General features: G+C 47.7%; 1 protein-coding gene across 2 annotated transcripts in view; it reads left to right on the forward strand.

Moving 5' to 3' along the window:
• The first annotated feature begins 2,296 nt into the window (after positions 1–2,296).
• Positions 2,297–13,816, forward strand: part of GALNT7 (polypeptide N-acetylgalactosaminyltransferase 7) — a 154,853-nt gene continuing 143,333 nt past the window's right edge. For both annotated transcript variants that reach the window (XM_040418669.1, XM_040418668.1), the window contains exon 1: positions 2,297–2,616. In XM_040418669.1, the coding sequence (XP_040274603.1) occupies positions 2,491–2,616 (126 nt within the window). In that variant the 5' untranslated portion in view covers positions 2,297–2,490. The remainder of the gene's footprint in view (positions 2,617–13,816) is intronic.

Genomic DNA, 13,816 nt, shown 5'->3' on the forward strand with positions numbered 1-13,816 from the left:
TCCGGGTTCAGAGCTGAACCCGGACATACCCTTATTTTCACCCAGGCAGCCCCTTCCCCCGATGCTAGCATTGGACATCTCATGCTCCGATGCACTCCCTTGCCCTGCGCTACATCGCGCAGGGCACTGGCTCTTTTGTTTATCATAACACACTGCTGGGCGGAAGCTTCCGCCCGGCAGTGTGTTCGGTGACGTCACCGGCTTTGATGGGCGGGCCTTAGCGCTGCCCTAGCCGTTTAACTGGCTAGGGCAGTGCTAAATCCTGCCCATCAGTGCTTACTGGCAGCCCTATGGAGAGCCCCGGTACGTCACCGGATCTCCAAAAAATGCCTTTGCCCTGCGCTATTTAGCGCAAGGCAAAGGAGAGCATCGGAGCATAAACTGCTCCGATGCTCAAGTCAGGGGGGGCTGCCGGGGTGAAAATGGAGGAATGTCCAGGTTCAGCTCTGAACCCGGACAACCCCTTTAATACACGCCACTTACTTCATGTATTATTATTATTATCATCCATATTCTGTCCTTTGCACACTGGATTCATTTTTCCATCACATTATACACTGCTGGTTTCCATGGTTATGACCACCGTTTGCACACTATAGGAAGTGTGTAAGCAGGGTGGTCGTAACTATGGAAACAAGCAGTGTATAATGTGATGGTAAGATGAATCCAGCCAGCAAAGGAGGCAATATGGACAATCACAATACATTAGTAAGTGCCTTGTATGAGCTTTCTCTACATGATAAATGCCACTTACGATGATAGTCGATGGTGTCGCACTGCGACAGTAGCACACAAATCTACCCAAATTGGATCTTTGTGTGACTGTCGCAGCACATAGAAAAAACAGATCAAATCGACAATTGGACACTGTGGATTTGCTGCAGAAACGCACATAAATTCACATGTAAATTAGAGCGGATCTTATGTGCGTTCACTTGTACTCGTCACTATCAAACACACAGCCATTCGGTAAGGAACTGCCGCAGCGCTCCCATCCACGTGTATGGTGCTACTACTATGCCTTATGTACGGTATACATTGCGTCTAGGGGAGAATCTCTGTTCATAGAGCCCCCAGTATGGGGTTTATGGAGGCAGACGGAGGCTGTATGGTCTTAAAGGTTAGTAGTAGTATTAGCCTATAGTACAGATCGATCGCTCGCCTTCATAAGGTTTATTCACACTGAAGCATACACGTGGGGGTCATTTATTAAGCTGAAATACGCCTATATTAGGCGTATTTCAGGTGCAGATTGTGGCACAACAGCTAGTTGTGCCGCAATCTGCGATTTCTCCCCCGATCACGCCAGGCCGAAATAAGTTGGTGTGGCAGGGCCAGCAGGCCCCTCTCATTTACCAGTTTCTACCCCGGTTTCAGGTGTAGAAAAAGGTCTAAATGTAAGACAGCTTGGAAGTTATGGAGAGGCCTGCGGAACCACCAGCCTTAGGGGTATATTAAGACCGGCGTCTAAAATGCCCGTCTTAATAAATGTGCCCCATAGTGTGGTCGCACCGTGTGATTTTAGGAAAACGGTGATTTAAATGCTACCTAAAAAGTGGCCAAACGTAGATATGATTGAAGCAAGAGGGCAGAGGGGCGACTGTCACCACTAGATATAGCTGTAGCCATTTACCTTCAGAGGACAGACGGGGGAGACTTAACAAAACTGGTGTAAGGGTCCATTCACACGTGTGCATCTGTTCTGCAATATTGGGAACGGGTGCGGACCCATTCATTCTCAATGGGGCAGGAATGGATGCAGAGAGCACACTACGTGCCCTCCGCATCCACATTTCCGGAGCGCAGTCCCGAACTTCTGGTCCGCGGCCCCGCAAAAAAAATAGAACATGTCCGCAATTGTGGACAAGAATAGGCAATTCTATGAGGGGTGCCGGCCGGGTGTATTGCGGATCCGCAATACACCACGGAAGTGTGAATGGACCCTAAAGCAGGACTGGCTTAGTTGCCCATAGCAACCTATGAGATGCCAGCTTTCATTCTTCACAGCTCCTTTGGAAAATGAAAGAATCAATCTGATTGGTTGCTATGGGCAACTATGCCAGTTCTACTTTACACCAGTTGTGATAAGTCCCCCACTGTCTGCTGTGCCGATATACTGAACCGGGCGCTAATCTAATGTGTATGGATTATTACGTCCTTCCCAGCCACATTACCCCACCATGGGGCACCTAATGCCCCGCAGGGGTCCTGTGCACGGCAGCGAGGTCCCAGTGACACCTCAGAAGGACGGCAGAAAAGTTTGCAGTCTGGCAGAGGCGGGGTGAAGCAGGGGGCAGCAGCGGGACAGTGCACGGGAGGAGGAGAATAGAGGCTGCTGTGAGGAGGCTCACACCTGTGTGTGTGAGGAGTGTGGAGGCTGGCGGAGGATGCAGGAGCCCTCACCCCAGCCTAGGGTCTAGCAGCCGCACACACTCTCTAGTCCCCAGCCTGTGACCACACCGTGACTGCTCCCCTCCGCCAGCAGCAGACATGAGGCTGAAGCCCGGCTTCCTCCTGCGCAGCCTGCTGGTGCTGGCCACTTTCCTGGCTCTGCTCATCCTCTGGTCCTCGCTCTCCTCCGGTCGGACAGAGCCCCCGCGCTCGCAGCTGGCCCGGGTGAGTACCGGCTTATGTATACATTGCCTCGGTCGCCTGTACATGTTCCTCCGTTACCGGAGGGGCCTGCTGCACACCGTCAGGCCGGGCCCCTCTGTCGGAGAAGGTAGGTGAATTAATTTCACTAATCGCCTTAATTGGGTTTCATGCCGCGAGCAGAGCGGCGGATTGCGCAGCACCGTACGCGGGGACGGCGGGTCCGTGCTCTGTGTCCGGGGGGAGGCGCCCCGAGTTGCTTGCCCCGTGGGGTTGTGGGTAGTTGGTGCCCCCCAATGGACAAACCCTCACACCTCCCGGGGGGAAGACGGGGCTCATGCCCTCCTCTTCCTCATAGCACACCGCTATGTGTCACGCTTATCACACGATATTCCGGTGGGATATCGCTCCGCCCACAGACCTCCGGGCTGCACTGTAACCGGCTGTGTATTCATCCGCCATAACATTAGTGGTGCCCCGAGTGGCTGGTAGACTGGTCGGGAATTGTGCCAAGTTGCTCAAGTTCCTCTCAGTTTTATGGCATGTATTGCGTGTCCATGCCATACTTACTGTCTTAAAGGGACAGGCACTGCTCCCAAGGCGATTGTGTGTTTGTATGTGTCACTGCTTCGCCTTATCAAGGACTGTGAGGCGGTGTCTGAGCCACCTAGACCCATGGAATAGACAGTCGTTACATGACACCCCCCTATATACCCCTATATCGTGATCCTGCCCCCTCCCCGCTCACCTGTATTTAATTACAGCCACCTGTGCGGGGGTCCGGGGTGAAGCATCCAAGTGATTGTCCCCTCACACCCAGGGGTCACCTAGCCTTCTGCTGCCTGAGGCGAAAACTGAAATGGCGCCCCCCAAATGCCAAATTCTCAACTTAACCCCTTCCCTACAGCCCTACTGTTAAAGGTGCAGGAGGTATATGCAGAGATGAGCACGTCCACAATGGAAGCGCTTATTCCAAATGGCTCCTCCGCTGACCCCACTTTGCCTCAGGTGGCACCAAGTAGGGCCACCACCTCACCTTATTGGCAGTGCACCCCTGCTCACACCCTAGGGCGGCACATCTCAGAACTGTATTTGCATTGCATGTTTAGTATGTGCTCTTGACGCACCCATTAAGTGGACTGATTCCACTGATGGGCACCAAATGACTGTTGGCGGCATCCAACAGGCTATCCGTTTTTTTTAGGCAGCGTGGAATAGTGCAGCAGACTGTGCTATTCCATACAGAGGCATCTGCTAAAAAAACTATACCGGGTTGTTGTTTTTTTTAACATGGCTGCCTAAGGGGGACGGATGCCATTCCGTGACATGTTTTATGGGCCCATTTCATAGATCCGTCGGGAGCTTTCCTGGTGTATATGATAAGGACACAGTCTGAATAGAGCCTTAGGCCTCATGCACACGAGGGTATGTATTTTGCGGTCCGCAAAAAAACGCATCCGCCAAAAATACGGATGACGTCCGCGTGCATTCCGTATTTTAAAGAAAGGAACAGATGGCCTCTAATAGAACAGTCCTTGTCTGTAATGCGGACAATAATAGGACATGTTCTATTATTTTACGGAACGGAAATACGGACATATGGAAACGGAATGCACATGGAGTAGTTTCCGTTTTTTTTTGCAGACCCATTGATATGAATGGTTCCGTATACGGTCCGCAAAAAAAACGGAGCGGACATGGAAAGAAAATACATTCGTGTGCATGAGGCCTTAGGCATTGTGGGTGGCGGCAGACTGGTGGTAATGGGAAATATGTGAAGACGGTTTCCTTTTCACGGACAGCTGTTTAGCCGTTATAGCCGGGGAAGGTCTGGATGACCATAAAATTCCATTGCGTGAACAATGACTGGCCATCATGGGCCCGGCCTGCAAGACATGATGTCTGCTGTGGGTTGTTTGACTCGCCTACGAGCACAATGCCTCATTCACACGTCAGTGTTTGGTCAGTGATTGTGAGCCAAAACCGGGTGCGGCTCTGAACACAGAACAGGTGCAGATCTTTCCCTTATGAGGCTTTAGGCCACGGATGCTCTACCTGCGTCCCTCCAGCTGTTGTAAAACTACAACTCCCACCATGCCCTGCTGTTGGCTGTCTGGGAATGATGGGAGTTGTAGTTTTGCAACAGCTGGAGGGCCGCAGGTTGAGCATGCCTGCTTTAGGCAGTCTTCTCCACAGTCCACTTCATATCTGCCACGTGTGAGCCGGCCTGTAAAGTTTCCTGTAGTCATAGAGTCTCTGTGTCTAAGATCCATTTACCTATTTCCAGTCTGTATTAGGCGGCCGTTACTTACAAGATGAAAGTTTGCCGAAATGGCAGATTCTGACCATTTCAGCCAATTATCCTCGCTAAATTCTGCTGGAGCAGCTGTCTGCAGGAAAAGGGATTTGCTATGTCGGATGTTTTTCCGCCTTTGCCGGCTGGAACTAAACATGTATGCCTTTGTCAGTTGCGGTTGATGATTTACCAATTTGCGCAAGCACGTTCCGTTATTTTTATAGTTTTTCGTTTTGAACTAAGTCCCCAATCTGCCAGTTTATTATGGCATATAGATCATAAGTCAACCATCCACTATACGGATGACTGGCCACGTTATGGGTTGTCTGAGAGATGGGGAAAATGTGCTGCAAATGTTCCAAAAACCTGTTCCACGCGCCTTTCTTCAATCCCCTGAACATCCAGCACAGGTTCTCCGGTAGTTCTCTTCCGTTTGGTCTACAATCGGACAGTGCTGGCGGTTGACCGATACAGCCGACGTGGTGCCAGGAAGTATGTGGTTGGCTGTAATGATCACGTGTCTGTATGGCACATCATCTCTATACAAGGACCGATAGGAGACCAGCAGAAGATCTACGGGGCATTGACGAGGGGATTTTGCTGCTTCTCTTGTGCAACCACTTTAGGTACATGGCTGACTTTAGTCCATATATTTGTTACGAAAAACAGGAGCGGGCCACACCACGAAAAGAGTCGGAAAACCTCATGTTGTGTGACTGTGCCCTATCTGAGGAGCTACCACTAGTGTGTTTTTTTAGACTAGTAAGGTGATATGGTCTCCCATAGACATCTGCAGTACCTTCCTCAACATGTTGGCAACCTGACTTCTGGGGTGAGTAATAATTTATCTGGACCTTGGTATTTTCCCAGATTCTATAATTGCGGTTTCCATTGCTGAGAACCCCCTTGAGAGCTGGTTGTTCTATGCATAGCAAAAAGCTTGTGTCCTGGTTTAGTCTATAGATGACCTCTAGGTACAACTACGCATTTAAAAAGGATTTGTCCGGAAGGCGACCATCCCAAAATCTGCAATTATGCAAAGACGTATTTTTTTCAGTTTAAAGGCGATCATCTGCGTAATCCAGTTTAAGTTCTCTAAGCTCGGGGACGTCTTGTAAGACAGGTTTGACGATCATTAAAGAATGGGTTTGTCCACCAGGTGGTTTACTCAGCCAGGCTTCTACTGATAGGATCTGGGTGGACACAGGCCCCACAGCGTCTCCACCACTGAATGAAAGCTTCTCTCTGATCCTGACATCTAGCAGTAAAGGCCAGCTCTAATGTAAGCTTTATAAGTATGCAGACAGTACTCTGCCTTCTCGTCTTCACCCTTGCTTGTTTAATTAAACAGACCATTACTCCTTGACAAAGGCTATGCTGTACTCTCAGAAGACAACGCAGGTTTAAAAATGTATGTAGGGTAAAAATGTACGCGCAACCTATTCTTCTCCCTAAAGTGACAGCAGAGACGGAAATTAATTGATACTGTAGGCAATTCAACCTAGTGCCGGCCACCCTGATAACATTATTGTACCCATCAGGAGGCAACGGCCCGTAAAGATTCTGCTGGCTGAAAACAATAAGGATGTTGGGCTTATTTTTAAGAGGTTCTGCTGCAGCTGGGGCAGCTTACCTTATATCACGCAACTTACAACATGTTATATATCCTATAGCATCTTACAGAATCTGCTGGAGAACCCCTCTGTGACAAAAAGACAAACCCAACGCCCGTCTCTGGTTGACTGGCATTTAGCCCCCTCTCTGAAGTAGGTTCTGTAGCAGCTAGGGTATCTATCATGCACTACATTATCCAGCTGCTACAGACCCTCATGAAGGTGCGAGTGTGAAACAAGTAACCATAGGACCCATAGCAAAACTTGGAATAAGGCCGACTCCACCATGACCACCAGCAGTAAGGTCATGTTCATGGAAAGCTGATGATTATTTCAGTCTCCCTAGTGCACAGGATAATGCATTCAGTGGTGGTTAGTAATGTCACAGTAAAGGGATCATTAACCCAGTAAATCATGTACACACTGAAGTCACGATACTGGGATATTACAGTGATGTCATAATAGTCGGATATTGCACAGTGATGTCACAGTAATGGAGTATGGCATAGTAGTGTCCCAATAGTGTTGGACTGCATACTGATGTCACAGCCTCTGGGTTTTGCGTGCTGATGTCACAGCCGCTGGGTTTTGCGTGCTGATGTCACAGCCGCTGGGTTTTGCGTGCTGATGTCACAGCCGCTGGGTTTTGCACTGTGATATATAGTTAAGATACACAAAAAGGTCTTGTGTACTTTGATATTACATAAGAAAACGATGTCACAGGCAGGTATAGTGCATGTAATGTGAAAGTACACAAAGATGGACCCTTTAATTTTTGGGCAGTTGTTATCCTAGTTGTTACCCCCAGGTATGGGTATAGTCACATGGAGACTGGATGCTCCATTCACATGTGTGGAAGTGATTTTCAGTAACAGAAATTTCTGCAATAAATGTGCAGGGAAAAAAATTGTGGACAAGAATAGGCCGTTCTATGGAGGTGCCGGCCAGGTGTATTGCGGATCTCTATCTCTCTCTCGACAAAATATCACGCGATACATGTTGTAGTGCAGCCCTAGTATTAAAGGGGCAGGGCGCTGTGGAGGTCACTATTAAGGTAGCGGGGGGACTGTGGAGGTCACTGTCAAGGGAGTGGGGTGCTGTGAAACTCACTGTTAAAGGGGCGGGCTTCTCTGAAGGTCAAAGTTAAGGGGATGGGCTGCTGTGGAAGTCCCATTTTAAAGTGCCGGGGGTCAGTGTTAAGGGGGCGGGGTGCTGTAGAGGTCACTGTTATGGGGGATACTGTCGATTATCTTTTAACGACACACAGAAACATTAGATGAAATATACCCGAGCGAAGCCAGGTCCTTCTGCTAGTTCTTGTATAAAGACAGGACAGAACACAGGAGAGATGAGAACTGATGATCACCACTACATCAGCCTGCAGAGCACTGATTATAGTATAAGCATGGGGAAACACGGGAGGTGAGAACTGATGATCGCCACTACATCAGCCTGCAGAGCACTGATTATAGTATAAGCATGGGGAAACACGGGAGGTGAGAACTGATGATCGCCACTACATCAGCCTGCAGAGCACTGATTATAGTATAAGCATGGGGAAACACGGGAGATGAGAACTGATGATCGCCACTACATCAGCCTGCAGAGCACTGATTATAGTATAAGCATGGGGAAACACGGGAGGTGAGAACTGATGATCACCACCACTACATCAGCCTGCAGAGCACTGATTATATAGTATACGCAGGATCACAGTTGCACGATGAACGAGTGCAATCAGCGGCAGTATTACACTGCCAGATGACAGCTCCTGCAAGCGGTCGTTAACGATGAACTGGCCAAGTATGGGACAGTCTAATACACCCTTTTGATTGATGGAACTCAAAATATTTTTATGATTAACTTTTCTAATCTTTTCTAAATCCCTTAAATTATACAGCATTGTAAATGACACAGCATTAATGACATAATTATATGTAAGTTAAACAGTATTAGTAACCTAATACTTTTGACAGCTGGAGTCAGTACATTCCTCCCGACTCCACCCAAAACTAGCTTTGACAGCACATTATAATACATGCCTCGTCTGCTGCAGAACCTCCTTCTGATGAAGGAAGGAAACCAAGAATGGCATCCCAATTTAATAAGGGTGTATTTGTGTACATTGTCGATCACAATAATATTCATAGCTATCCCAAGCAGCAGGCTTAATATTCCTATGCTGCCCTGGTACAGGGTGCAGGTATTCTGGGAAGCTCCACATTAACAGTTAACACAAACGCTCCTAACTCTGCTGATTCAGCACTGAATGGAGCTAGTCAACCGCTCTTGTGATGTTGTTTGGATGCTCGAATAACATTTTGGGCAATTTCAGCAACAATTTTCTGCTGTCTGCTGGTATTTCTAGGACCTGCCGTGTGTTCTTTTCATCCGGGTGTGCCGGCTTAAAGTGATGAAGATAATCATTCAGGAATATCCTGCACTGTGATGTGTAAATGGGATATTTTCTGCATTTTCAGTAGAAAAAAGAGGCTTTAAAATGCAGAGCAAACTACTAGATGCATGGATGTGTGCGTTATAGCTTGGTGATATATACAATGCGCATGGGACTGGTAGCTTAGAAAGTGTTGCGTTCCTTCGTTCTCTGGTGAGGAAGTAGTTAAGCCAATAAACGTGGCCAAACTTCAGGATCGGTGTGGTACACGTGTAAGGCAAACACGCATCAATCACGTCCACATCATTTCCTGCCCCCAGCATTCAGTGCTGTAAGCTGCAGGAAAAAACTGCTCGTCTGCAAGTAGAAAACGGATCTCGCGTTCTACGTTGGATCTTGACGTACCCCAGGGTCTTTAACGGGAAGGTGTCATCAGAAAAAGACCTATTGTTTAAATCACATTTTTATGTTTAACATATTTTTAAAGACTTTTTGATCCTGTTTTTAATTTTCCATGTTACTATCCATAAAATCCTGCAGTTTTCTCACTGGCCACTAAGCTTAAAGGGGTTGTCTCACTTCAGCAAATGGCATTTATCATTTAAAGGAAGTTAATACAAGGTACTGCTCATTTCCATGGTTACGACCACCCTACAATCCAGCAGTGGTGGTCGTGTTTGCACACTATAGGAAAAAGTGTCGGCCTCTCCGGCTGGTACCCTGGGAGCATGTATAGGCACGCATGAGCAGCAGCTCCAGTTCCAGACGCCTCGTATCTGTGCTGCAGCAGTGGTCATAACTAGCGATGAGCGAATCGACTTCGGATGAAACATCCAAAGTCGATTTGCATAAAACTTTGTTCTAATACTGTACAGAGCATGAACTCCGTACAGTATTAGGGTCTGTTCACACATCCGCGTGTGTGTGGTTTGCGGATCCGCAAAACACGGACACCGGCAATGTGTGTTCAGCATTTTGCGGACCGCACATCGCCGGCACTTAATAGAAGATGCCTAATCTTGTCCGCAATTGCGGACAAGAATAGGACATGTTCTATTTTTTTCGGGAAGGGAAATGTGGACCCGGAAGTGCAGATCCGCATTTACGGATCCGGGCAGCACATCGTGCGGCCCCATAGAAATCAATGGGTCTGCATGCAATTCCGTTCCGCAAAATGCGGAACAGAATTGCGGACGTGTGAATGGACCCTTAGAATGTATTGGCTCTGATGAGCCGAAGTCATTGCTTTGCGAAGTCTCGAGTAGGGATCGACCAATTATCGGTTTTACCGATATTATCGGCCGATATTCAGGATTTTGAACGTTATCGGTATCGGCATCTATTTTGCCGATATACCGATAACGTATTGGGAACACAGAACGCACTGCTCTCAGCGCTCTCTGTGTTCCCTCAGCAGCACAGGGGATAAGGAAGCAGTGTCTCCCTCCCCCTGTGCTGCTGCTGCCGCCAATGACAGGAGAGAAGACAAGATAAGCCTTTCATTCATTCATATACAGGAGGCGGGAGCTGGATGCAGAATCACATAGCCGACTCCCGACCTCCTATGAGTGGTAGCTGCGATCCGCGATAGTTAACCCCTTAGGTGCCGCAGATCGCAGCTACCGCTCATAGAGGTCGGGAGCCGGCTATGTGATTCTGCAGCCAGCTCCCGCCTCCTGTATATGAATGAGAGACTTATCTTCATTGGTGGCGCAGTGCGCCCCCAAGCCCCCCAGTATTAATCATTGGTGGTGCAGTGCGCCCCCCACCCCCATCCCAATAGTAAAAACATTGGTGCGCCGCCCCCCCCCCCCCAGTTTTACTCTTTGGTGGCAGTGGCCACAGGATCCCCTCTCCCCTGCTCCTCCGATCGGAGCCCCAGCTGTGTAATGCTGGGGCTCCGATCGGTTACCATGGCAGCCAGGACGCTATTGAAGCCCTGGCTGCCATGTTCAGCTCCATGCTGCTGTGTGCACAAAGCACAGAGCAGCAGGGACAGTGTGAGATCCTATTCACCCTGATAGAGATCTATCAGGGTGAATAGGACAAGGGTTCTAGTCCCCAAGGGGGCTAAAAGTTAGTAAAACAAAACAAAACAAAAACACAAAAATATTAAGTATAAATGAAAAAGATTTACAAAAAAAATAAAAAATACACGTTAACAATAAACATATACATTTTCTGCAGATTTGTGTAGGAATTTTTTTTTTTCTCAAAAATGAAAATTCCCAGAATATCGGTATAAATTATCGGCTATCGGCCTGAAAATTCACAAATTATCGGTATCGACTCTAAAAAATCAATATCGGTTGATCCCTAGTCTCGAGAGACTTCGGGTAATAACTTCATAAATTAATTTGTACTGCAAAAAAAAAACATTTACCGAACTCTGGATTGGTCCCAGGTGGTACCACTTGTACCTGAGTTCGGGAAATGTTTTTTTACAGTACAAATTAATTTATGACGTTATTGTGCAAAGACTTTGCAAAGCTATAACTTCGGCTCATCGGAGCCAATACATTCTAATACTGTACGGAGCTCCTGCTCCGTACAGTATTAGAACAAAGTTTTATGCAAATCGACTTCGGATGTTTCATCTGAAGTCGATTCGTTCATCCCTAGTCATAACCTTTGTGTATAATGCAATGGAAAAATGAATCCAGCCAGCAAAGGAGGCAATATGGACAATCACAATACATTAGTAAGTGCCTTCTATTAACTTTCTCTACATGATAAATGCCACTTACTGAAGTGAGACAACCCCTTTAACAGTAGGCACTAGGGATCGACCGATATTGATTTTTTAGGGCCGATACCGATAATTTGTGAACTTTCAGGCCGATAGCCGATAATTTATACCGATATTCTGGGAATTTTCATTTTTGAGAAGAAAAAAAAATTCCTACACAAATCTGCTGAAAATTAATATGTTTATTGTTAATGTGTATTTTTTTGTTTATTGTTAATGTGTATTTTTTTTTTATAAGTCTTTTTCATTTATACTTAATATTTTTGTGTTTTTTTTTTTTTACTAACTTTTAGCCCCCTTAGGGACTAGAACCCTTGTCCTATTCCCCCTGATAGATCTCTATCAGGGTGAATAGGATCTCACACTGTCCCTGCTGCTCTGTGCTTTGTGCACACAGCAGCATGGAGCTTACCATGGCAGCCAGGGCTTCAATAGCGTCCTGGCTGCCATGGTAACCGATCGGAGCCCCAGGCTTACACAGCTGGGGCTCCGATCGGAGGAGCAGGGGAGAGGGGATCCTGTGGCCACTGCCACCAATGAGTAATACTGGGTGGGAAAGGGGGGGCGCACTGCGCCACCAATGTTTTTACTATTGGCCGGGATTGGGGTGGGGGCGCACTGCGCCACCAATGAAGATAAGTCTCTCAATCATTCATATACAGGAGGCGGGAGCTGGCTGCAGAATCACATAGCCGGCTCCCGACCTCTATGAGCGGTAGCTGCGATCCGCGGCACCTGAGGAGTTAACTACCGCGGATCGCAGCTATCGCTCATAGAGGCCGGGAGCCGGCTATGTGATTTTGCAGCCAGCTCCCGCCTCCTGTATATGAATGAATGAAAGGCTTATCTTCATTGGTGGCGCAGCGGCCACAGCCCCTCCCCTCCTCTTGTCTTCTCTTCTGTCATTGGCGGCAGCAGCAGCAGCACAGGGGGAGGACACACTGCTTCCTTCTCCCCTGTGCTGCGGAGGGAACACAGAACGCGCTGAGAGCAGCGCGTTCTGTGTTCCCCATACGTTATCGGTATATCGGCAAAATAGATGCCGATACCGATAACGTTCAAAATCCTCAATATCGGCCGATAATATCGGCCAAACCGATAATCGGTCGATCCCTAGTAGGCACCACTTCTTGGTCTGTACAGATCACTCTACTAGTTACCTGCTTATCTGTCATTCAAATCGTGCCTGTAATGATATCACCTCTGTGTATAGATAAGACAGGATCCTCCATTCACAATAGGTGATTGTCAAAGCTTATCTACTCTTTCCTTGTACAATGACCTCTGCACAGATCACAGAGCATGCCTAGAAAACTCTCTCATAGAAGTCAACAGGGTCAGCTCCAGACCATTGAGTCTATGGACCATGTGGCAGCTGTAAAGATTTTTTTTTCTAAGAACAGCTCGGCAAGATGGTCGCCCACATGATCACATTCAGAAAATAGAATGAATAAATCTGTAATCAGAAAATAACAGATTAGAAAGATGGGATGTGGGTTATATCTGGTTTTACCTGGCAGATAACATTTTGGTGACACATTTCCTTTAGGCCTCATGCACATGGTCGTTGTTTGGGTCCGCATCCGAGCCGCCGTTTTGGCGGCTCGGATGCGGACCCATTCACTTCAATGGGGCTGCAAAAGATGCGGACAGCACTCCGTGTGCTGTCCGCATCCGTTGCTCCGTTCCACGGCCCCGCTAAAAAAATATAACATGTCCTATTCTTGTCCGCGCTCTGCGGACAAGAATAGGCATTTATATTGACGGCCACCCGTTCCGTTCCGCAAATTGCGGAAGGCACACGGGCGGCTTGCGTTTTTTGCGGATCTGCGAACCGCAAAAAACGAAAGGGTCGTGTACATGAGGCCTTAAATGGATGATACATGCATAGGTATAGTAAAGAAAAACATTTTATTAAGACCGTGTACAAAACTTCCATATGATTTTGTGGTCTGTGGTGATTTATTTTCCTGACCCACACAACTGCATTGCTGAAGAGTCGCACGCGGTCGTTATTTCACCTGGCAGATCTGGCTCCGGCCCAGTATCCCTGTTATGCCACGTTCAGATGTGGTGGGTATGTGATGGATACCCATCGCTTTTTCACACTGCCTTGTGGCAGATTTTCCCTTTGAAAAGCACAGCATGTAGCGGAAAAACTTGTCCGGGAA

Source organism: Bufo bufo, chromosome 2 (genome assembly GCF_905171765.1).
Source record: "Bufo bufo chromosome 2, aBufBuf1.1, whole genome shotgun sequence".
Taxonomy (NCBI): domain Eukaryota; kingdom Metazoa; phylum Chordata; class Amphibia; order Anura; family Bufonidae; genus Bufo; species Bufo bufo.